General features: G+C 42.3%; 1 protein-coding gene across 5 annotated transcripts in view; it reads right to left on the minus strand.

Moving 5' to 3' along the window:
• The window catches only part of CDCA7L (cell division cycle associated 7 like), a 40,952-nt gene extending 15,591 nt beyond the window's left edge, over positions 1 to 25,361 (minus strand). For all 5 annotated transcript variants that reach the window (XM_064290062.1, XM_064290061.1, XM_064290060.1 and 2 more), the window contains exon 1: positions 25,241 to 25,361. In XM_064290062.1, coding sequence (XP_064146132.1) covers positions 25,241 to 25,264 — 24 coding nt within the window. In that variant the 5' untranslated portion in view covers positions 25,265 to 25,361. The remainder of the gene's footprint in view (positions 1 to 25,240) is intronic.
• Positions 25,362 to 26,695: the final 1,334 nt, after the last annotated feature.

Here is a 26,695-nt window from a genome sequence, read left to right on the forward strand (position 1 = left end):
CAGGATATATTATTAAGCTCTTCTTAGATCGTTTACACCTATAGTTCCTTATTTTTCTTATCTTTTTTATATACTGATTCAGAGATATGAACGTTTTATACAATATTACCAGAGGTATGAATGTTTTACACAATAAGTAGCTTTCCTTCTTTTCTACAATCTAAATCCATTTAAGTAGTTTGGGAATTAATTCCAAGACGATTTAAATGCTATTATGGGCAATTATTCCCAGAGAGAATGTTGCCAGCACATTTAATCTAACAAATACGTATCTGCTGAGAGTTCATTATTATTTGTTGGCTACCAATTTTTCTCCTATTTGAATTCTGAAAAGGTTCAAACACACAGAAAGTTGAAAGAACGGTACAAACACCTGAATAGTCTACAACTCAAATCACCACCGGTTACCATGTTTGCTTTCTTACTTCTTCCTCTCCCTTTCTCTCTTTCTCAACAAATATTAAGTTGAACCATAGGCATTTGCTTATTATATTTAACTGTTTTTGACCTAGAAAAAAGCAATTTAATATAATCCAACCTAATCCATATATACCTACACATTGTTTAAGGTAATTTGCAGACATCATACTAATTCACCCTAAATACATCAGCACGCATTTCCCAAGAATAATGATGTTCTCCTACAGAAACACAAAATCATTAACAAAAAAAGACCCCAGTGCCATCAAGAAAATTCTGACTCATAGCGACCCTATAAGGACAGAGTAAACTGCCCCACAGGGTTTCCAAGAAGTGGCTGGGGGATTGGAACTGTGCCACCAGAACTCTATAATCATACCTCAATCAACATTAATTCAATAATACCATCTAGTATAAATCCGTATTTAAATGGCTGCAACTGTCCCTAAAATGTGTTATAACTCCCCTCTTTGGGGGAAAGAGAATCCATACAAGGGAAGTTTATATTTGGTTGTTTATAATACTGCTTTTTGTTGTTTTTAATAATATTTTGGAAAATCCAGGACAAGTGTCATATAAAATTCTGGGTTTATCTGATTACTTCCCTCATCATTAGATTCAGGTTAAATATTTTGGTGACAATTCTCCAGAGGTGATATGCACTTCTCAACATATTGCCTCAGAAGGCACAAAATGACAGGGCATCCCACTACTGGTAGTGTTTAAAAATGTTTTTATTACAGAAAATTTCAAACATGATTCAAAAGTACACGGAATACTATAATGAGCCCGCATGCTGACCGCCAGCTTCAGCAATTACCTGCCTATGGCTAATCGTGGGTATTTCTACCCAACTGCCCTCCTTCCAAATTATTTTAAAGCAATTGTAGACATCATATCATTTCACTCAGCATCATCATCACTTGTACAGTCTCTGTTCACAGTTCTAGTGTCTTTTTTTTTTTATTCTTTTATTGTGGTAAAAGATATATATAACACGTTTGCCAAATCAACATTTTCATATGTACAATTCAGTGACACCTACCGTATTAATCATGTTGTGCAACCATCACCCGTAATCCATTGCCAGATCTTCCATCTCCATAAACCAATACTCAATGCTTCCTAAACAATGACTTCCCCCTTTTCTCCTTTCCCCTCGTAACTACTAATATAAACTTCGGTCTCTATGCATTTGCCTATTTAGACATTTCATATGAAGAACATGGCATCAGGACTGGGGGAAGACTCATTAACAACCTGCAACAGACAGATGATACAATCTTGCTTGCTGAAAGTGAAGAGGACTTGAAGCACTTACTGAAGATCAAAGACTACTGCCCTCAATACGGATTGTACCTCAGCATAACGAACAAAAATCCTCACAACTGGACCGGTAAGCAACATCGTGATAAATGGAGAAAAGATCAAAGTTGTCAAAGATTTCATTTTACTTGGATCCATAATCAATGCCCGTGGAAGCAACAGTCAAGAAATCAAACAATGTCACATAAGAACAAATGCCTGTGGTTATCCTATCTGGGAATAGGTAGTCTTTATGTTAATGAGGCAGGATTAGTGTACAGTGTATCTTGAGTCAATCTCTTGAGATATAAGAGAGATTATACAAGCACTGGAAAAGTAGAAATGGGAGAAGAGAGATGCCAAGCTACATGAAGATTGCCCAAGAGCAGCTCAGAAGAGACAAGGACCTTTCTCCAGAGCCAACAGAGGGAAAATGCCTTCCCCTAGATCCAGCAACCTGAATTTGGACTTCTAACCTCCTAAAACCATTCAAAAATAAATTTCTGTTTGTTAAAGAAAAAAAAAAAATCAAACAATGTATTGCATTGGGCAAATCTGCCGCAAAAGACCTCTTTAAAGTGTTTAAAAGCAAAGATGTTACTTTGAGGACTAAGGTGCAGCTGACCAGGCCATGGTATTTTCAATCATCTCATATGCATACAAAAGCTGGACAATGAGTACGGAAGACTGAAGAACAACTGCTGCCTTTGAATTATGGTGTTGGCGAAGAATATTGAATATACCATGGACCACCAGAAGAACAAATCTGTCTTGCAAGAAGTACAGCCAGAATGCTCCTTAGAAGCAAGGACGACAGGACTTCACCTCACATACTTTGGACATGTTATCAGGAGGGCTCAGTCCCTGAAGACATCATGCTTGGTAGAGCGTCAGCAAAAGAGCAAGACCCTCAACGAGATAGATGCAGTGGCTGCCACAATGGGCTCAGGCATAACAAGGATTGTCAGGCTGGCCCACCCAGTGTTTTGTTGTGTTGTACATAGGTTCACTTTGAGTCAGAATCAATTCGAAGGCTCCTAATGACAACAACACAGATATTTCATATATAAGTGTTTTCAAACAGTGTCTGTCCTTTGGTGAATGACTTACTGCACTTGGCATGTTGTCTCAATTTTTTAAATTTACGGCTTACGTATAAAAACCAAAAAACCAAACCCAGTGCCATCGAGTTGATTCCGACTCATAGCGACCCTATTGGCGTAGTGGTTAAGTGCTACAGCTGCTAACCAAAGGGTCGGCAGTTCGAATTCGCCAGGCGCTCCTTGCAAACTGTATGGGGCAGTTCTACTCTGTCCTATAGGGTTGCTATGTGTCTAAGTTTACTTGTATCATGATGCAAATAAGCTTCACATACTGGTCAAGAGATCTCTCAAGTTTCTGCATCTCTCCATCTTTTATTTTTTTCTTGCACCTTATTTTTGGAGAAACTGAGTCCCATTTCCCAGAGTCTGGAGTTTTTTCAGTATAGCTCTAAGATGTTGTTTAGCATACTACTCAGTCCTTTGGATTTCCTATAACTTGGTGTTTCTCTAAGGGCTTGTCAGATACAAGTTCGTTTCTTTTTGGCAATATCACTTCATAGGCAGTGCTGAGTTCTTCCTTCAGGAAGTACATAATGTCTGGTTGTCTCTCTTTTTCAGTGGTGATGTTCCTTGATCAAACTAGTTAAGGTGGGATCTGCCAGATTTCTCCTTTGCAATGGTACCTTCTCCCCTTTATAATTAGTATTATGTAGGGTGATATTGGAGTCCCTGGTGGTGGAAACAGTTAATGTGCTAGGCTGCTATCCAGAAGGTTGAAGGTTCGAGTCCACCCAGAGGCGCCCAAAAAAAAAGGTCTAGCAATCTACTTCTGAAAAATTAGTCACTGAAAACCCTATGGAGCACAGTTCTGCTCTGACACACACAGGGTTGCCATGAGTCGGGGCCACCTCTACAGCAGCTGGTACTGGTAGGGTGATATCTGAGATTCTCTGAATATCCTTCTCCCAAAGAAGCATTTCAGCATCCACTGATAATTCTTACCTGAATCAATTATTACATTAGGGGTTGTTGCAAAACAGTGATTTTTAAATTTTATCCCTCCTACATATACTGGAGCCCTGGTGGCCCAACGGTTAAGAGCTTGGCTGCTAATCAAAAGGTCGGCCGTTGCAATCTACAGGCCTCTCTTTGGAAACCCTATGGGGCAGTTCTACTCTGTCCTATATGGTCGCTGTGAGTCGGAATCAACTCAACAGCAGCAAGTTTAGTTTTTGGTTTTGGTACATGTATTAGCTAAACTTTTTCTGTATAGCTCTCTCTCCTCCCTCCTCCTACTCTCTTTCCAATCCGAATTTCTGGATTCTTTTTTTATTCAGTGTGTTATAACCCATTACTGTCGCCATTCTTTCCAATGCTCAAACTGTCCTAAATGTGGCCAGTATGAACCACTTCTAGCCAGTTTCTGTGTCTTCTTGACCTGACGTGAACAGTCTCTCAGCACCTCCTTGTTCCTGACGTAACAATTATGTCAAGCTCACCTTGTACTTTGGCCTGTCCCAGATGTCGAATCAGCCATATTTCTCCAAGGAGCCCTGGTACCCTTCTTCGGAAAATGGCATTTAGAAACCAAGACCTGGGAACTAGCTGTGCTTCTTGCTAGTGAAGTATCATTGCTTCTAGGCTCTTTGAACAGAGCAAAGATACTTTAAATATCTTAAATCACAACTACACAGTGATATCTTTATTTCAAATCCAACACAGCAGGCTTCTTCCTCACCTCCCCCAATTCCACATCTGCATCTCCCTCCCCCTCCCCGTGAGAACCCCAACCCCCAGTATATTTAATAATATACTTACTCATTTGCTCCATCTACAATACACACACAAGAGTTTCAAACATAAAACACCAATGTACAACCAACAATAAACAATAAAGTTCAAGATTTCTTTGCCGTTCTATCTCCGGAACACAGTCCCAGGATATACTGGACCTTTTCCTTCAGAAAACCAGATAAGCATGGTTACTTTGGTATGCGGAAGTGCTTTATACACGCTTCCCATTTCATCATGCAGTATATTAAGAGATGTCCTCAAAGGTCAAGATTGACCAATATTTAGTTTCAACAAGTTCATTCTTACATGAAAGAGGTACTTTCTTTTTAATTATGAGTGCACGGTAGTGAAGACTACAATGACCACCAGAACAATTTTGTGTTACTGTCTTGATTCCTGCTCAGGGTCAGAAGCTTTATCTGTTACTGCTTTTGCACCACCCATGCAAATACGGACACAGTGAAGATGGAAATAATGTCTGATTATTACCACAGTAGTTTTGCCCTTGCGGACCCCTGAAAGGTCTTGGACTTCCCAGGTGTCTGAGATCACATTGACTGCTGTATGAGCACACTGAATTCTTTTTCTGTGTGCTAAATTAATCATATATCCACTTAATTTCAGAAGGTACTAATCTCTTATCCACTTATTTTTATGATGGTTTTATTGCTTCTTGTTTAAAATACAATCAAAGTTGAGGCTTCAGTCAAGGGGATTTTAATGATTGGTTTTTTAGAGAACACAAGTTCTGTGTTAGATGGTTAATAACAGCCACTTTCCCACCACCTAACAAAATCACCCTAAGGGGAAAACAGGCAGAATACTTACAGAATGAGAGTTCCGTTACAATAGAATAAAAATGCCACATTTAGGCTGCGAAGAGCCTCCTAAACAAAGGCTAACTTTGAGATAGTTCTTGAGAAAAACTAAATTTTACATAATGAGGAAAGTTTAAATGCGTTTGGAACCCTTATCCTGTCAAATAGCCTTTATGGTTGATATTAAGCTATCAGTACCAATATGCTAAGAAAACACCTGTACAACAGCAAACAGGGGCAATACTTATGAAAGTAGCTCTGGGGTGCAATCCCTGAAGTGGCAGCGGCTTGGGAGAGGGATGGTGAGTCAATTTCAGTCTTTTCCTTTTTGACACATCACCATTCTACAAATCAAAAAGCCATACTGGACCAGAAGCCTGTTTCAATACATGAAGAGTTAAAAAAGGAGGAGCAGCCCATTTAATGATTTAATGGAGGCACGTATAAGGAATGGACAGGGTTGGCGATATGAATAAATTGCTTCCCGTGGCAACTGCATTAGCTCCTGCGCTATTGTGCCGCAGGCCCGCCACCGCTGCGCTGCCTGTGTACGCCTAACTCATTTCTGCTTCTTCATCTATTACTTCTGCATCTGCACCAGAGGGGCCACTATGGGGCTGTAATTACCGATTAGGAACAGGGAAAGAACACGTTTTCAAAAAAGAAAAAAAGCACTATGCAGTCTTAGTGTACGCAGGTCTCTGCTGCTTGCTGCCAAACTTCGAAAGGCATTAAAAGAAGAGTTTCAAACATTCCCGTAACCCCTTGGATTTACCAAGTCTCCTTAAAATATTCACCTGTCCTAATGCAACAAACTGCTTGACTTAACAGATTGCAACAAAGGCAGCAAGGTTTGCATAAGAGGGACCCCAGAAAAGGATTCATAGGGACACCTTATTAAGGTATGATCAGTTCCACAACTTATCAATATATTAAGTCCAAGGATCTGTCGTTTTCCTATTACATTCACCAGTGACACACTGGGTACCTGTGTAGTCTAGACACAGAGCTCAAGAGACTTTTCTTTCAAAGCTTGTACTCCATTTGATTACAATGCAAATCTTATGACTTGCCACCAAAGAAAAAAACTTAAAGCAATTAACTGAAAAATAAAATACAAAAAATTCCCAACCTGTGGGTTATCTTTAGACTAGCCAAACTTACACAAAATTAAAATAGTTGCAATCTAGCAAACCAAAAAGAAATCAAGAAAATTCCTGTCTGAGAGTGAAAAGATCCTTGCATTACTATTATTTTTTTTTTTTTAATCCACAGACACTGGGGAGTTAATGCTCAACAGTAACAGTTTCTGTTTGGGGTGATGAAAACACTTTGGAAAAAAAGTAATAATGGATGTACAACACGTATAATCAATGCCACTGAACTGTACACTTAAAAATGGTGAAATGGCAAATTTTGATATATACATTTTACCACACAATTAAAAAGCCACAATTTAGTCTCTTCCTAACTTTCATACATACTGTTTATATTTATTCACTCTGTCCTTATAGGAACAGCAGTATGAATATCATCGAATGTCAGTGGCGGCCGCACTCAATTAGCTGACACAGGTAGGAAGATGGGGTCCCTAGGCACCTAACACAGGGCCTGGCCTAACACTGGTCATCAATCAGTACTTGCTGAAAACATCTACATGTACCTGGCCTTGCAGTTTGGAGTTCCTGGGTGGTGCTCAGCTACTAACCAAAACCCTGGCAGTTCAAATCTACCCAGAGGCACCTCAGAAGAGTTCTGGCAATCTACTTCTAAAAGATCACAGCTACTGAAAACTCCCTGGAGCACAGTTCTATTCTGAAACATGTATGAGTTCACTGAGTCAGAATCAACTCGATGGCAACTAGTTTAGTTTTTTGGTTTGGCCTTGAAGTTTATTTTCCTTGGAAAGGTTTACTGAGTCAAAAGGGCCACCGTATACCATCATTGTGCATGAGAAATTAAAGATTTTCAACTAGAAACTTAGCACATCTGCACACGGAATAATCAGATTTAAAGTTCCCTTTCTGGAAAGGACTGCAGGTTTCCAGAAGTCGTGCAAATGACTGTAGAGATTGTCTCTGGAACAGAGATTGCAAACCCAAAAGGCTATGGGGCCAAGCGGGTGGTCAATGAGGGAAGCAGTTCAGAAGTAGGACAACAGGGGCTGACTGGGGAGCTGAAGACACATGTCCAGAGCGGGCAGCCACTCCTCAGTGCCATACAGGAATAGGGGACCCTCGTGTGTCTGAACTTCAACCTTACCAGGGCAGCCAGGAATTAAGAGTCTTGGTGAAAAAACTCCCAGTTTTAAAATGTCAGCTTCTAATACGTGGACCAAACATCTACAGGCTGGATTTCAAACTTGTTCAGGGAAGGCACACAGGGGAACTCATGCTGGAACATCACAGAAATTAAAAATGCCAAAATTTTATTTCTTACCAGCAGTCGTACTTCTAGTATCTGGTAGTCATTAGAGTGGGCACTAAAGTGTTAAGAAAATTTTGTGAGAAGAAAAACTTTGTCTGCATTCCTAGTTAAGAAAACATTCTGCATCCCACTTTGGTGAGCGGCATCTGGGGCCTTAAATGCTAGCAAGCAGCCATCTAAGATGCATCAATTGGTCTCAACCCACCTGGAGCAAAGGAGAATGAAGAACACCAAAAACACAAATTATAAGCCCAAGAGACAAAAAGGGCCACATAAACCAGAGACTACAAAAGCCTGAGACCAGAAGAACTAGATGGTGCCTGGCTACAACCGATGACTGCCCTGACAAGGAACACAACAGAGAATCCCTGATGGAGCAAACAGTAGGATGCAGACCTCAAATTCTTGTAAAAAGACCAGACTTAATGGTCTGACTGAGACTAGAACGACCCTGGAGGTCATGGTCCCTGGACCTTCTGTTAGCCCAAGACAGGAACCATTCCCAAAGCCAACTCTTCAGACAGGGATTGGACTGGGCATAAAACAGAAAATGATACTGGTGAGGAGTGAGCTTCTTGGATCAAGTAGACACATGAGACTATGTGGGCAGCTCCTGTCTGGAAGCGAGATGAAAAGGCAGAGGGGGACAGGAGCTGGCTGAATGGACACAGGGAATACAGGGTGGAGAGGAGGAGTGTGCTGTCTCATTAGGGGGAGAGAAACTAGGAGTACGTAGCAAGGTGTACATAAGTTTTTATACGAGAGATTGACTTATTGGTATACTTTCACTTAAAGTACAACATACAAAAAAAAGTCTGCATTCCTTAAATGATGCAATCTTTTCTCAATTCAGAAAACAAGTATACACTTTGGCCTAGTTCTCATCCTACCAGTGATTTAGAACCCAACCCCCTCACATAAGGAAGGTGCAGATACATCACTTTATGAGTCAAGGATTTAGCTGTAGTGACTGGTAGAACCACACCTGGAATCCACGTATCTGGGCCCCTAAGCCCAGATGTGAACTGAAAGTCCCAAGGACAGAGCTATATACAGATGTATGCTTGGCTGGAATCCAGCTTTTGTTCTAGCTCAACTAGGCTGTACCAATAAAAATATATCCTGCCTGATCACTGCTCACTTCTCATTTACCAGGTGCCTTTCCAGCCTTTCTTGAGTAACACAGAGCAAATGCTTTGGAGATCTCCACATTTCTGACCTCTGCCAGCCTCAGTCGAAATTAAAATCCAATAAAAAAATTAGTAAGCTGTAAAAAGATGCCTCAAACTGCTGACTGGTATTCAATCACAAACTTACTTGTGAAAATAAATTTATGTCAAATACTGTCTTAGTTATCTGGTGCTGCTATTAACAGAAATAACACAAGTGGATGGCTTTACAAACAGAAGTTTATTCTCTCACAGTTTAGGAGGCTAGAAGTCCAAATTCAGGATGCCAGCTCCAGGGGAAGTCTTTCTCTCTGTCAGCTCTGGGAGAAGGTCCTTGTCATCAATTTTCCACTGGTCTAGAGGATTCTCAGGGCAGGGATCACAGGTTCAAAGGATGTGCCCCACTCCCCGCTCTTCTTACTTGGTGGTCTGAAGATCCTCTCCTCTTGCTTACTTCTCTCTTTTACATTTCAAAAGAGACTGACTCAATATACAGCCTAATCCTGTAGATGGGGTCCTGCCTCATTAACATCATGGAGGTTAGGATTTACAACATGGAGGATAATCACATCAGATAACAAAATGGTGGACGACCACACAATACTGGGAATCATGGCCTGGCCAAGTTGACATACATTTTGAGGGGACATAATTCAATCAGTAACAATTGTCATTAATTTTAAAAGTTTTATTGTAAAGTACAGTGTTACTTAGTTAAAGCTTTTCCATATCTCATGATTCCTGGTTTAAAAAAATACCACCTCTCTCTCTCTCTATATATATATATACTGATAAAGAATGTGTCACCTCGCCAGCAGCAACATGTTTATTGCCCATTAGCTTCTGAAGGAGATGAAATTAATACTCTCTTTCAGGCCAACTGATTCAACAGCTGATTGTGATAAAGCTCTGGGGAATGTTTCTTACTCCAGAAACATTAAGTGTATATTTCACCTGGAAACAAGCTCCATTTTAAGCCCTAAGGAGCAGTACAAAAGAAATCCATTCACACTATTGCATTTTCCTTATTAAGTGTTTTGAAAGCAAATTTGATAGCAATGATGGCCGAATTTGCAGCGTGTACTATCTTTAATCTGTGGAAGGATATGTTTTACTCAGAGAAAAGCATTCCTCCTGCTTCCGCTTAAATCCACTACAAAGGAGGAAGTTGTGCATCATTTTGTACCATACAGGCTGTCATTTCTTTAAATCCTTTACAAGTAAATTGCTTGGTCAAAAAGAATGCCCCACTTACAAAAACTGACTCAAAATAGATCATATACCTAAATATAAACTAGGAGAAGGTCTTTGTGACCATGGTTTAGGCAAAGATTTCTTAAACACAACACCAGAAATATAATTTATATTTTAAAAATTGAGAAGATGGACTTAATCAAAATTAAGAACATTCGCTCTCTAAGAGTCTGTTAAGAGAATGAAAAAGCAAGGCACAGACTGGGAGAAAATGATTTGCAAATTAAATATTTAATAAAGGACCTATACCTAGAATATATACAAAGAACTCTCAAAGCTCAAACATAGGGAAACAACCCAATTAAGAACTGGGCAAAAGATACGAGCAGATATATCACTAAAGAAGATAAGCACATGAAAAAATGTTTAACATCCTTAGTCAACAAACAAAAAAACCTGTTGCCATCGAGTCGATTCCGACTCATAGCAACCATATAGGGCAAAGCAGAACTGCTCCGCAGGGTTTCCGAGGAGCAGCTGGTGGATTTGAACTGCTGACCTCTTGATTAGTAGCCGAGCTACTAACCACTGTCCCACCAGGGTGAAATGCAAATTAAGCTATAATGAGATGTAACTGTATACTTCTTAGAATGGCCTAAAAAAATGACAACCTACCAAAACCTACAGAATGCAGCAAAGGCAACGCTCAAAGTGAAATTTAGAGCAATAAATGCCTACATTAAAAGAAAAGAACAATCTGAAATCAACAGCTTAATTCTATAACCTTAGGAATTAGAAAAGAGCAAACTAAGCCCAAAGCTACCAGAAGAAAGAAAATAATAATGATTAGAGCAGAAATAGAGAACAGAAAAACAACAGAATCAACAAAACCAGAAGCTGGTTCTTTGAAAAGATCAATAAAATCGGCAAACCTTTGGCTACACTGACAAAGAAAATGAAAGATGGAAATATCTAAAATTAGAAGTGAAAGTAGAGACATTACAACCAACCCTACACACACACACAAAAAAAAAGGACTGTAAGGGAATACTATAAACAGTTGTACGCCAATGAATTACATAACTTAGAGGTTATGGGACAAAATTCTTGAGACACATAAACTCCCTACAGTGACTCAAGGAGAAATAGTGGATCTCAACAGACCCATTTGTTATGATAAGATTGAAAGAGTAATCAAAAATCTCCCCACAAAGAAAGTCCTGGCTTCACTGAAGAATTCTACCAAACATTTATAGAAGTGACTCCAATCCTACTTAAACTTTTCAAAAAAAATACAAGAGGGAACACTTCTTAACTCATTCTATGAGGTGAGCATTACCCTGATACTACAACCAGACAAAAACACCGCAATAAAACTACAGACCAATATCCCTAATGAAGATGCAAAAATATCCGACAAAATACTAGCAAACCAAATTCAAAAACATAATAAAAGGATTAGACATCATGATCAAGTGTGATTTGTTCCAGGGATGCAAAGGTGGTTCGACATTAGGGAATCAACCAATGGAACACATCTTACTAACAACAAAGGAAAAGAACAACACAAACATTTCAACAGATGGAGAAAAGGCATTTTACAAAATTCAACATCCTTTCATGATAAAAACATACAAGAAGATAGGAATAAAAGGAAAATTCCTCAATATAATGAGGCATTTATCATACTTGAACAGTACAAGGAGACATCGTGTGGTTTAAAGTCAGAGAAGGTGTACATCAGGATTGTATCTTTTTGCTGTATTTATTCAATCTGCATGCTGGGCAAATAATCCAAGAAGCAGGACTATATGAAAAAGAATGTGGCATCAGGATTGGAAGAAGACTCACTAACAACCTGCATTATGCAGATAACACAACCTTCCTCGCTCAAAGTGAAGAGCACCTGAAGCACTTACTGATGAAGATCAAAGACCACAACTTTCAGTACGGATTACATCTCAACATAAAGAAAACAAAAATCCTTGCAACTGGACCAATAAGCAACATCATGATAAATGGAGAAAAGACTGAAGTTGTCAAGGATTTCATTTTACTTGGATCCACAATCAACACCCATGGAAGCCGCACTGGGCAAATCTGCTACAAAAGACCTCTTTAAAGTGTTAAAGAGCAAAGAGGTCACTTTGAGGACTAAGGTGTGCCTGACCCCAAGCCATGGTGTTTTCAATCGCCTTATGTATGTGAAAGCTGGATGATGAATAAGGAAGACCAAAGAAGAATTGATGGCTTTGAGGTGTGCTGGTGAAGAATATGGAATATACCATGGACTGACAAAAGAATGAACAAATCTATCTTGGAAGTACAGCCAGTATGCTCCTTAGAAGGGAGGATGACAAGATTTCGTCTCACATACCTTGCCCATGTTATCAGGAGGAACCAGTCCCTGGAGAAGGTAAAGTGCTTGGTAAAGTGAAGGGTCAGCAAAAAAGAAGACGACCTTCAGTGAGAGGAACTGACACAGTAGCTGCAACAAAGGGCTCAAGATAACAAAGATCATGAGGACTGGGCAGTGTTTCGTTCTGTTGTACACATGGTCATTATGAGTCAGAACTGACTTGAAAGCACCTAACGACATCATACTCAATGAAGAAAAACTGAGAACTTTCTCATGAAGATCAGGAACAAGACAGAGATGCCCACTCTCACCCCTGCTATTTGACATTGTCCTAGAAGTCCTAGCCAGAGCAATTAGGCAAGGAAAAAAGAAACAGAAGATAGTACCCAAATCAGGAAGGAAGCAGTAAAAGTATGCTTCCTTTTTTGCAGAGGACATCAACCTATACCTAAAAGAATCCACAAGAAAGCTACAATAAATGAATTCAGCGAAGTGGCAGGGTACAAGGTCAACACACAAAAATCACGTCAGATTTTTACACATCAGCCAAGAGCAAGTGGAAAAGGAAATTTAGAAAACATTATCATTTACAACAGCATCTAAAATAATAAAGTACCTAGGAATAAATTTAACTAGGAAAGTGAAAGACTTATAAACAGAAAACTATAAAACGTTACTAAATGCAACTAAAGAAGATCTAAATAAATGGAAGGACATTCTGTTTGTGGACTGAAAGGCTTAATATAGTTAAGATGTCAATACTACCTTAGTTATCTAGTGCTGCTATAACAGAAATACAAGTGGATAGCTTCAGCAAACAGAAGTTTATTCTCTGACAGTCTAGGAAGCTAGAAGTCTAAACTCAGGGCACCAGCTCCAAAGGAAGCCTTTCTCTCTCTGTTAGCTCTAAAGAAAGCTCCTTGTCATCAATCTTCTGTTGATCAAGGAGATTCTCAGCACAGGGACCCTGGTTCCAAAGGACGTGCTATGCTCCTGGTGCTTCTTTATTGGTGGTATGAGGTCCCCCATGTCTCTCTGCTCACTTCTTTTATATCTCAAAAGAGACTGTCTCAAAACATAATCTGATCTTGTAGATTGAGTCCTGCGCCTTATTAACGTAACTGCCGCTAACCCCATCTCATCAACATCATAGAGGTAGGATTTACAACACACAGGAAAATCACATCAGGTGACAAAATGGTGGATGATCACATAATACTGGGAATCATGGCCCAACCAAGCTGACAGATATTTTTGGGTGACACAATTCAATCCATGACACTACCCAAAGCAATCTGTAAATTCAATGCAACCCCCATCAAAATTCCAACAGCCTTCTTTACAGAAACAGAATAACTTGGAAAAGAATAGTGACAATGGTTGTACAATATGAAGGATGTAATTAATGTCACTGAATTTTACATGTAAAAATTGTTGAACTGGTGAATGTTTTGGTGCATATATTTTTCACCACAAGTAAAATTTAAAGAAGAATAATAAAATGTAATTTTTTTTTTTTTTAATCTCCCTCTCCTACTAGAATTAAGGCAAGAGGCTTAGGTTGCTCATCACTGAATTCATAGAACCTAAAACAGTGGCTGCCACAGAGCAGTTGTTATTTACCATCCATTCCAACTCACAGAGACCCCATGTATGCAGAGTAGAACTGCTTCATGGGGTGTTCATGGCTGTGACCTTTCAGAAGCAGATCACCAGGCCTGTCTTCCAAGGCTCCTCTGGGTGCGTCTGACCCACCAACGTTCTGGAGCGCTTAATCATACGCACCATCCAGGGATTCCGCCAGAGTAGGTACTCAAATATTTGTTGAATGAATACATTTATTGAAAGGATAAAAAAAAGTACTGTCATACATAGGTATTAATGGCATGGAATAAAACTCTAAGGCTGCACAAGAATAGTAACAGTGATTATTTCTGGATAGGGAGATAGTGAACATTAGCAGAGAGAAGGAGTATTTTAAAGTCAGACTGCCTTGTTTCCATCCACGGCCACGACAAGAAGCTGGGTGACCTCGGGCAGGTCTCCGCATTTGCAAATAGAGAGAACAATAGTAGTTATTATGAGGATTAAATAATGTATGTAAAGAACTCAAAAGAATTCCTGGCACACAGTAAGCATTCAATACGTGTTCATAACCATCATTGTTAATTTCTTCTTTGTATTTTTCCGTAGTATTTTTCAAATTTTGGGCATCCAAAAATAAAAAAAGCAATCAATGTTATTTTTAAAAGAGAAAGTGTAAGTGGGGAGAAATTCGTCGACATGTATTTAGGGCTTAAAAACTACTGGGTAAACAAGTAGCCAATGGACTGGAATTTTGGCAGAGGTCCTGAGAGTGAAGTGAGCCAAGCCACTTGGGAAGCGCTGGGTAATTTCCTATTCCAGGGAGGTCGGCAGACAGGAAATGTGAAACCCATGTTAAGATTTCTCTGGAGTCGAAAAGATCAATTATCAAACTGGACAAGTCTCCTCAGTTTTTCAACAGGATGCTCCTGGCATTTTGGACAGAACAATTGCTTAGTCCTGTGAGATTCTCCTACCCGCCACAGGTGACTTGACATCACCGAACCTCGAACCACTAAATTACAGGAGCATCACTGTCATGGATTGAATTGTGTCCCCAAAATATATGTGTCAACTTGGCTAGGCCATGATTCTCCATATTGTGTCGTTGTCCTCCATTTTGTGATCTGATGTAATTGACCTATGTGTTGCAAATCCTAATCTCTGCCTGCGGTTAATGAGGCAAGATTGGGTTATGTTAAAGAGGATTAGGGTGGGATGCCACACCCTTATTCAGGTCACAACCCTGATCTGATGTAAAGGACAGTTCCCTGGAGTGTGACCTGCATCACCTTTTATCTTACAAGAGATAAACGGAGAAAAAAGCGAGCAGGGAGAGGGAAACCTCTCACCAAGAACGAAGAGCCAGGAATGGAACACATCCTTTGTACCTGAAGTTCCTCTGCTGAAAAGCTCCTAGACCCAGGGGAAAAATGATGACAATGACCTTCCCCAGAGCTGACAGTGAGAGGAAACCTTCTCCTGGAGCTGGGACCCTGAATTCGGACTTCTAGCCTCCTAGACTGTGAGAGAATAAATTTGTTTGTTAAAGCCATCCACTTGTGGTATTTGTTATAGCAGCACTAGATAAGACAACTCCCCTCACTCCAACAATAAAAGACAAACCCACGTATTTCTAATACCACCACCAGTTCACTCAGATGAGAACCACTGATTGAGTCCAAAACTGAAAAATACGCGCCTTTACATTATCTGTCAGAATAGGACAGGTTATAACGCATTAAATAACAAACAGCCCCAAATCTCCGTGGCTTAAAACAACAAAAGTTTATTTCTTGCTACTACTACATGTTCATCACGGACCAGCCAGGGGCTCTATTCCATACTGTCCTCATTCCGGGACCCAGGCTGACAGAGGTGCCACTATCTGGAATGTTGCCAGACGCAGTGGTAGAGGGAACAAGGTACGGCAAATAACATGCTACTTTTAAAGACTCGGAAACCCTGGTGGCGTAGTGGTTAAGTGCTACGGCTGCTAACCAAAAGGTCAGCAGTTCAAACCCATCACGCACTCCTTGGAAACCCTATCAGGCAGTTCTGCTCTGTCCTATAGGGACACACTATGAGTCGGAATTGACCTGACGGCAACAGGTTTGGTTTTTTTTGGTTTTTTTAAACTCTCACCTGGAAGTGACACATAACACTTCTGCTCATATTGCACTGGCCAAAGCAAGTCAAATAAAAAAAGCCTTGCCTATTTCAAGGGGCCAAAGAAGTGCAATCCTCCCACTTTCCCAGAAGAAAAAGAACCAGAACATTTTTCAGAACCCTGATGGCTTCCAGCCCGGACTGGAAAGCACTGAGTAGACCACGCTACTTAAATGTTAAGTTATTACAAGAGTTTAATGGTACCAGGAGGTCACCAGGCCTTTCTTCCTAGCCTGGAAGCTCTGCTGAAACCTGTCCACCATAGGTGACCCTGCTGGTTATCTGAAATATCTGTGGCATAGCTTCCAGCGTCATAGCAACAAACAAACCACACAGTGTGACAAACTGATAGGCAGGAGGTGGCCAATGAAAACCCTATGGATCACAACAGAAGACTGTCCAATAGAGCTGCTGGAAAATGAGCCCCCAAGGTTGGAAGGCACTCAAAATACACAGTGGCCGCAACAATGGACTCGAGCAAACTAATGATCGTGAATATGGAGCAGGGCGGGGAAACATTTTGGCACCATGCTCAGGACAGAAGCACGAGTCTGGAGAACTGCAGGGCGGGATCTGCCGGACTTTCAAAGGAGACAAGTGGCCCTGTGCTCACTCCAGACAAGTGTTTAAACAGATCTTCAAACTGACTGGGGAAGGAGGCGGGGATCTTCTCCACCCTCCAGTGTAGCCCTGGAGCCTTCATTCACAGATCCTCTTGACACACTTCTGCCCCGTGGAAAACTTGCCCTAACAACCTCTGGAATGCCACCTGTGCAGGCTGCTGGAACCACTTGGCTCTTGGCTTTGTGTGGCAATGAATACACACTCACTGAGAGTGCACCCTTTTTGAGTTCCTAATTACAGCCAGAGGAGAGAGTAACACTTAGGACAATGAAGGTCACGAGGGCACCTACCCACTCTTTTCAGTGAGTTTTTGAAGCTGGTAGTGTGGAAAAAAAGACTGACTCTTTTTTAAGCCAGGTAAAAGGAGACTTTCTGAAGAGTTCGCGTGGACATGGGGGAAAAGCTAGATGAGGCTATGTTGCCTTTAACTATTTTTATCAAAAATCTCCCAAAATAAAAAATACCTGGGACCAAATGTCAGGGCGAGAGAAAAGGGGATTAAAAATAAACCCTGGTTTCAAATATACTTTTATTTACCTTAACTTTCCATTTTGAACTAATGCTACTAAGGAACAAGATTAAGATACTGGAGCTACTGACATTTTTGCATGAGAAACATTCTTGGGGATTTCAATATCAACCAAAGTTTGATTTTTCCCCCCAATTAATTGCCCTTCAGAGTCATGAAGCTTTAAATAAAAAGATATTCTGTATATGGAGGGGGGAGATGTCTATTTCAAGACTTCTTACAGGTCTGATTTCTAAATTTCACACTTGACAGCTCCATGCTTCTCAATCTAGAGTGCTCGGTAATAGCCAGAGGGCATTCCAGGCCACAAGTGCAACAGGGTAGGGGAAGATTTCCTCAGAAGAGTAATTTTAAATGTTGCTTTTGTATTAAAACAAAAATATATTATAGAACAGAACAAAAATAGCATTACTTTTAAAGGTAAAACTGCTGATTTATGAGAAAACGTCCTGCGTTAGGTAGCTTGGGGAGGTACATCTCCAGGCTTCTGGAGCAGGCACCAACCAGCCTCCACCATCGGTCTATCAGAAAAATGTGAGAAGCTGGTGACAGGATGTTCCAGCCTCCTGTAACTCGTACTCCCAGTACTATATACACTGACAGCCCTAAACTGTTTCCTTTCTTTTTAATTCAACAAATATTTGACACCTAGTGGTTAAGAGCTCAGGCTGCTAACCAAAAGGTCGGCAGTTCAAATCCACCAGCTGCTCCTTGGAAAGCCTATGGGACAGTTCAACTCTGTCCCATAGAGTCGCTATGAGTCAGAATGAACTCAACAGCAACAGGTTTGGTTTTTGGTTTATATGCCAGACCCTTCATGCATCAGCAGGATAATTATCATTTTCAACTGCCATATGAGTTGGGGTTGCCAGCTATTACCCTGGGGAAAATCCCAGGGGGCGCTCATAAAGAGGAGGCGGTAGGCCAGCAGGCAACTGAGGGGGGAGGGGGCTGCTCCATGCCAAAGACCCAGACTGCCAGAGCTCACTCACTAAATGCAAGGCACTCTCCAGGTGCACAGGACCCTCCTGGAGTGGAGGTTTAAAGATGGGGGTAGCCCAAATAACTGTGCTGCTCCTATGGAGGCCTTGAGGGAACAGCTGAGGGTCTGCAGGAAGAGAAGACCCCTGTCTTGACACCATGCCCAGTTTCAGGATGACGTACAACTGGCAGGGCACAAGACACCTGAGAAGTAGGGGCCCACGCACCTAGTAACCTGGGCTGGAGAGAATCGCAGAGTTCAGGACTCAGAGATGTGATATATTACCATTTAAACATTTTGTTGAAGTGTAACATACAAACAGAAAAGTGTATATATTTTAAGTGTATAGTTTGGTGAAGTTTTACAGACTGCAACCACCCATTATAACCAGCATACCGATGAAGAAATACATATTTACCTTAAAAACCCCTTCATAATGGGTGAACCTTCTGCTGGACCTTTACACATCCAATTGTCAATGAAAACACATTTTCAGTTCCAGAAGGCTACACCTGAAATCAAGGAGCCCTGGTGGCACAATGGTTAAAGCAACTGATTGACTGCTAACCAAAAGGTCAGCTGTTCAAGCTCACCAGCAGCTGCACAGGAGAAAAGACCTGGCAATCTACTTCCACAGAAATTACACCCTAGGAAACTTACGGAGCAGTTCTACTCTGCCATATAGGGTCGCTATGAGTCAAAATCGACTCGACAGCACACAACAACAACATAGTTGAAGTCAGAAAGAAAAGTGAGAGCAACTCTTTTCAAAAAGTGAATCATCGCCACACACGAAAGGAGCTCGGTGCAGCGTATCCCTGTCTTCTGAGTCTACATAGCTAACTCAGGAACTCCCTGACAGTCGTGGTCTCTTCCCCAGCATGTTCATTAGCACATTCATGCGTTCTTAGATTTCTATGCAGACTAGATGGTGGTAACGGACCTCTGAGACTACTCTCTCCACTTTCCCCCAATCTAAATCATTCTAACCAGGCGCTCCAAGTTCAAATAAACAAGAGTCCTTGTTTCAGTCCAGTCATTGTGAGCCTTGGTTTTAACCAGAGCAAAAGCTAGCTTCTCTCAGCTCATAAAGCATAACAAAAGGGGAAAAGCCCCAGGAAAGCAATGTGTCAGGCAGACAGAAGCTCCCATCTACTGAAAATCAGGTACCTCCCTTCTGCCAGATACTAAATATATTAAAAAGAAACGGTTATCAAAAACAGCGTGGGCTTCAACACAAGGCATAAGGTATGTGCCCCGCCCCCAAGATGTTTACTGCAGCGTCCTTAACAAAGAAGATTTTTTTCAACCATGGAAAATCAATACACAAAATACACCAGCACTCAAAAAAGCATTATATACTCGTTAAAAATGAAAACTGTAAAGGCCTCCAAGTTACTCAGAAAAATAGTAATGGCAGTGCTAAAGAAAGCAAAATTCACATAGCAATCACACTATAAAAGTTACGCAAAAACGATGACTGAACAAAGGCAAACCCGAATTGGAAAATATACAGAAAACAAAGTGTGGAGAGTAGGCATTGCAAAGCAACAGCTCAATTTTCTTCTTTCCCTTTCAGTTTATAACATGATGTTAGTATGCTTGGCTGTTAACCTAGAGGTTGACAGTTTGAGTCCACTGGCCTCTGAAGAAAGGCCTGGAGACCTACTTCCGAAAACTCAGCCATTGAAAAGCCTACAACATACAGTTCCACTCTGGCACATATGGGGTCGCCATGAGTCAGAATCAACTCTATGGCAACTTTTTTTTTTTTTTAATATAAAAAATCACTGCTGTGTCAACACTTCATGGATCTTATTCATATTCCCGGGCTGACTTTTACAAACGGTATCCCAGGAATCCTTTCCAAAGCACAGCCTGGCAAGTTCCTATAAAAGAACCAGACCACTGTTGTAACACTCCACCAGGCCTTCTAGTTAAAGCAAGGGGTGAAGGTATCACGAGAAAAACCAAAAGTTCTAACACCCTGTCCTTCTACTGAAATACCGTATTTAAATACTTGGCAAGTCCTTGATCATCTCAATGGCACTGTGAGATAAACTGGGCCAAGTTTTTATCCTCACGAAGGTACTTCAGTGAAAATTTGGTGGCCTGCCAAGGTCCCATGACTCCAGTGACAAGCTCTGGAGACAGATTGGGAAATTTGGCTCAGCTCCTTCCTTGTTCGGCTGCTCTGAGCAAATTACTCAAGATAGCCTTATCTTTAAAAGGTAGATAATACAACCTACTTTACAGAACTACAGTGAGGATTAAATCTGATTAACTTAAAGTTCTTAGCCCAAGAGGACTCCTAAAGGGTAGCAGAGTAAATGCTAGTTTCCGTCCCTCGGGGAGAAGCACTAGCTCTTACGGCCTTCTCTCACTCTCAGAACAGAAGGCCACCTAGGTCCCCACAGCACAGAGATAGAGCCAGCTGAGCTCAGCCAAAGGCAGAAAAGGCAAGGATTTCCAGAGGGACCTTCAGTCAGGGGCCTGGAGAGGCCTTAGGGAAAGAATAGTGTTTCTATGTGTTTGTTTCTTCCATAAAACCAGTTGCCATCAAGTCAACTCTGACTCATGGTCACTCCATGTGTGTCAGAGTAGAGCTGTGCTCCACAGGGTTTTCAATGGATGAGTTTTTGGAAAGAGATCACCAGGCCTTTCTTTCAAGGCACCTCTCGGTGAACTCGAACCGCCCCCCTTTCGGTTAGCAACTTGAGCATGCTAATCATTTGTACCACCCAGGGACTCCATTTCTTCCACAGAAACTAACATAATGCCTGGCACATAGCAAGTGCTCAGTAAGCATCGGATTAATGTACCAACCCAGTCATGGAGCTGTCATCCATTTTGATTACGAACAAACATAGGCAGGTAAAGTCAACTACTTGTTTGAACTAAAACCCTGGCCCCTTACCCACCGTGAAACTCCACAGCATATTTTTTTGCTACATTCAGGGTACTAAGATTTACAACTTTGGAAAACAAGCTTTTCTGCATATTAATGTTAGCTATACTTACCATATATGACTCTGAATGGAACCTATTTTAAAACATTCAGAAACCACTGCTTTTCATAAATAAAAAATAAAATGGTTCCATCAGCATTTTCTTCTCTCTCTCCCTCCCGCAAGTAGCCTGTCTCCATTCCATTTGGTAAATAAAAGCTTAAGTCTTTTAAAAAACAAAGCTGTACCTTGAAGGTAAAAATTGTAAATTGTAGCTCAGAGTGAGTGTTAATGGCTAAAGGAAAACTAAAAAAGATCAGTTGAAAATTAATATGGCCTGGGCTGTTAGTCAAATAGCTTCACTGATCTTTCTCGTTATTTTACACTAAAGTTCATATATTGTTTTAAGTCATATAATTTTCTTATGGTTTTCCATCCTGTGTTACTTGACTAGACCAGAACTGCTTTGTTCACCGTGGTGTTTTCCTGATGACTGAGAATTCACCTCTGCTCCTTCTCTGTACATATGGGGTCGCCATGAGTCATAACTGACTGGACGCCCAATGATAGCAATATGGATATGATAGTAGCATACTAAAAAAGGAACCAAGTGGCCTTTTCAGCACAGCACTATTAAAAAAGAAAATCATCACGGTGTCCTCGTAAGACACCACAGACAAACCCCCTCAGTGACCAGCTTCAGGCCCTCCAGCCACACAGTTTAAGCCACAGAACTAGGATCAGCTGGGCACATTGCCAATACCAATACCAGAAAAATTCTTCTCTACCCTTCAGCCAGAGAATAAACAAATCAGTCTTAGAAGAGATAAAACAGAAATGCTGCTTAAAAGCAAGGATGGCGAAACTCCATTTTCTGACTTTGGCGATGTCATGAGGAAAGACCAACCCTCAGACAAAGACATCACGTTCGGTAAGGTAAAAAAGGTAGGCTAAAACGAGGGAAACTCTCAATAAGATGAATTAGCATAAAAGCCCCAACACCAGGATCGGGTGACATTTATTTCCTGTTATACACATAGGTCGCAACTAACAACCACCACGCCTTTGGCAGCGTACTCCACATATATACTCAAGAGGGCATTTAGCACCATTTCCTTCTCAGAGCAATGTGCGCCCTTGAGGTAGAAGAGAGTAAAAGGACAACACTAACATCCAGGACCTACCAGTTTCTCTAGGAAGCTTGAGGCGGCCTCATCCTCCAGCTCCTGTGAACAGCACTGTGCAGAGCTCTCAGTAAGGGCCTTGCCTTTACTATTATTTCTGTTATTATATCACCCAATAAGAAATCACAAAGACACAACGGTCACCCCAACAAAGACTACAGCCTATGGGAAGGCGTAATCAATGTCAGAAGATATCAAATCCTACACATTGGTGTGGTCCTGGAAAAGCAGAGGCTAGAAAGGAGTTCAGAGTTTATGTGAGGGTCTCTCCTCTCCTTGCTTCCTCTACTCCTAACATTAGGCCTAAACTGCTTTGCTGGAATCCCTTCAACTCTGTGCTTTCCGAGGGATGGAAATTACACTTAAAGCATGCGATTAAAACCCACTGCACACTGAGCGGAGCAGTGTTCAGTGTGCAGTAATGCCGCTCCAGGCAGTTCATCACACTGCTTTATTCATAAGGCTGGGACATGGGACAGAACCACGCAAACTTAACATCTTGCTGCGCCTGAAATGTTCATTAAGTACTCTTATCTGCCATCACCTGCCCACCCCTCTGAACCACTCTCCACTAATTTAAACAAGACACTATACTCTGCTCATATTTAAATTACGAACAGGAACATTTCCACGGGAAAAATCAACACACATCTTAATTTGTGCTGCCAATTAGGTTTTTAGAAAAGAAAAAAAAAAAACCCTGATCATCTTACATATAGTAATTTGTCCTTATCGGTGCGTAATGGGTTAAATATAATTTGTGGATTACCCCCACATGGTAAATAGTTTATTTAACATTTTAACTCATTGCTATAGAGTGGATCCCGACTCATAGCAACACTACAGACAGAGCAGAACAGCCCCACAGCATTTTCAAGGAGCACCTGGTGGATTCGAACTGCCGATCTTTTGGTTAGCAGCCGTAGCTCTTAGCCACTACACCACCAGTGTTTCCTTAACGTTTTTGAGCTACCAAAATCAGCCTCACTATTTGACAATAAAATTTTTACTTCTAATAGATATCCTGGGACAGTGAATTTCCTAAGCATGAACTATGTGTATACCCGGAGGTAAGGAGAAAGTGCTAAGTGATTTCCAGCAAAACAACAGGTTTTAGGAGTGATACATTAGCATGACAGATTTTCTGATGCAAATCACAGGGAGCACGAAGCTCCTTCCAGCAGAGTTTTGCTTTGGGGGTTTTCTGTCTTGTTTTAAGCTCTGGAGAAGCTGAACCTCCAGAAGCACGGGAGGCCACAGCAAAAAAATAATAATAAACCCAACTCCGTCTCAGTCCTTCTTAGGGCTGCATGACTATTTCCCTTTCTTTTAATGCCTCTCCGCACTAGGGAAAATTTTAAAAACGATACTCTTTCTCATGCACAAAATAGATTTTTCTCAAATGCCTACTTCCAGGAAGCCTTTCAGAAATGACTAAATGGCCAAGGCAGCCGTTAGTGGCTCAGATTTTGATTTGCCGCCGGATTCGGGCCAGTGGCAGCCTCCTGAGCTCCGGCACCACTAGCCGCCGCCTGGGTAGCTGGGCGCCGGCCCAACTGCGCCCTGGGGTGCCAAGCGCAGGCGACCGGCTCCCCACGTCTCCCAAAGCCAGGGGCCCCGCCTCCCCCTCTCCCCCTCTCCCGGGCCCAGCAGCCAGGTGGAGAAAAGAGGTAAACACCAGTCAAAGGTAAGCAGGAAGCAGTGAGTCAGAGGCTTCCACAAAAGAAAAAAAAACCAACCCTTGCACAAAGCATTTCTTGGGCCCCCACAAGCAGCAGCGTGGCTGCTTCCTTCCCTTTCTAAAAGTTTTATTTTTAGTTCGTTTGAAAAAAAAAAAAGTTTGTATTGCTTATCTCTGAATATAAAATGTAAAGTTCGTTATTAGGAAATAGGGAAACGCTGTTTTAAAAAGTAAAAAAAAAACAAGTCACGTTCACAATCCCACCACCCACTGAAATATTCTAAGAACTAACCAGTGATTTTTAATCTGATTTTCTAAACCTAATTAGGACCGTAATGCGTAACTGGGATCGGGATGCGAATATGGTACGAGATCTTGGGATTTGAGTTTGTTTTTTTTAACTTGGCCTTACGGTGTTGCCATTTCCCCAAGTGTTACAAATTCCTTGAGAACACTGATAAAAGTTCTAGAACACAAAAGCAATTCCTTTTAAACTCCACTGGGGTTGGGCTGGTCTGACTCTCGACTATAGTTTTGGAAAACTTACACTTAAATTTCATTATCTCTGTGCTGACTCCCCCAAACAAGCGGAGAGAGCGCACCAATAAGGCCCCAGGGCCTCAAGACGCTGCAAACGCTACCACAGCGCCCGGACGGTCTCCCCGCCTACACCTCCCTCGAACCGCGTCCTCACCTGGGGCCAGCGGCCGCAGTGGCCCGGCCTGCAACCCCCGGGTACCCACACAGGAAAAAGGCAGGGTGCCCCGCAGGGCGCCCAGCAGGCCGCAAGAGCAGGCGCCCGGCCGCTCCAGTCCGGGTAGCACAATCTTGACCCACTGCGCACACCTGCGGGGCGCGCCCGCTCCGGTGTTCGAGGGACGAAGCGCGCCGGATCCACAGCGCAGCAGCAAAGGCCACGTTTCTAGCCTGAAGCGGGGAAGTGGGCCAGGGCGCAAAGGGAAGGCAAGCTGTGGGTGCGTCCGCGCCGCGACGGACGGTCGGACCCTCACCTGGGAGCGAGTCGCCAACTCCATTCTTCCTAACAGGGCTCCACCCTCGTCCTAGCACGCGGCCACTGGAGCCCTGCTCACCACGGGCCCGGCGCACCGAGAACGCCCCGCGGCCGCGCAGCTAGCGCGCTCCCCCCGATGCTCCCGCGGGCCGGGGGAGAGGCGCACTCGGCGCACGGGACAGGGGGAGCGCGCCGCGCCGCACTCTTGGCGCCGCCTTACTGGCCCCCGAGGCGCCGACCATGCACCCAACTTTTGTAGCAATGAACTTCACTTCACAGGCGGCGCGAGACAGGCGCTGCGTTTGGACGCTGCCGGGGCCGGCTGCCAATGCGGGGGCGCCGAGGTCCCCCCTGCAGTGGAGGGCTGGAGTGGAGCGGTCCGACCAGGTTTCGCGCGGGAGAAATGAGAGGGGGCAGTCCCGGCTCAGCCTCCAGCTGGCAAGCCCGGCTGCACCGCTGCCGTATATTTAAGGGTTTATTCCAGGTTGTGCCCCGGAGCGCGAGCCTAAACTGCAATCGGTGTCTCTAATCCAGGAAAAAATGTTAGGGCGACTTCAGGGCTTGTTTTGTTTTCTTGTTGTTGTAAAGGGGCGGGGTTCTGCTGCGGTCCAAAACAGTTGTTACAAAATTCACTTTGCAAAACCGAACCAAAGTTTCTTTACCAAGGCTCAGGATAAGGAGCTTCAACCGCCCTGGAACTTTGGAGGGCCTTTGTTTTCCCAGTGTACACGCCGTTGTAGGGCCTTTGTTTTGCCAGTGTACACGCAGTTGGAGGGCCTTTGTTTTCCCAGTGTACACGCCGTTCCCCTGATTAATTTAACAGGTATTAACTGAGCATCTACAACGTGTCAGGCACAGTGTTAGGCCTGGGGAAACACAACGGCGAATACAAAAAGGCCCCTGCTCTCATGGAACTTACAGCCTGGGAACCAGTCGCCTACGTTAGTCAAATAATGATACTAAAAGAAAGTAAATCTGGAGCTGTGATAAATGGCATGAAGGAAAGGGAAGCAGGAAGCAGGGAGTCAGAAGTTCCCACAAAAGCAAGGATGATAGCATAAAGGAAAAAAAAAAAAAAAATGTTGCTTCAGTAATTCTGATTCATGTGCTGCAAAATAGAGCTGTACTCCATACCATTTTCTTGACTGTAATCTTTACAGAAGCAGATTGCCAGGCCTTTCTTCTGCACTGCTGGGCAGGTTGACCCACCAACTTTTAGTTCAGCACAAACTTAAGTCAACAGGTATAAACCAAAAAAAAAAAGGAGGGACCTAATTTGAGAAAGGTCAAGGAAGACTTAATAGAACTCACCTCTGAGGCTTGAGGAATTAAGGGTATGGAGATTGATGAAGGCTTTAAGTAATATTGGGAAGGATAGCGCAGAATAGTTGTCTTTGAAATCATAGCACATTTACTAGGCAATGTTGCAGGCTGATTGAGAACTGTGATATCA

This window comes from Loxodonta africana, chromosome 8, assembly GCF_030014295.1.
Source record: "Loxodonta africana isolate mLoxAfr1 chromosome 8, mLoxAfr1.hap2, whole genome shotgun sequence".
In the NCBI taxonomy this organism is placed as follows: Eukaryota; Metazoa; Chordata; class Mammalia; order Proboscidea; family Elephantidae; genus Loxodonta; species Loxodonta africana.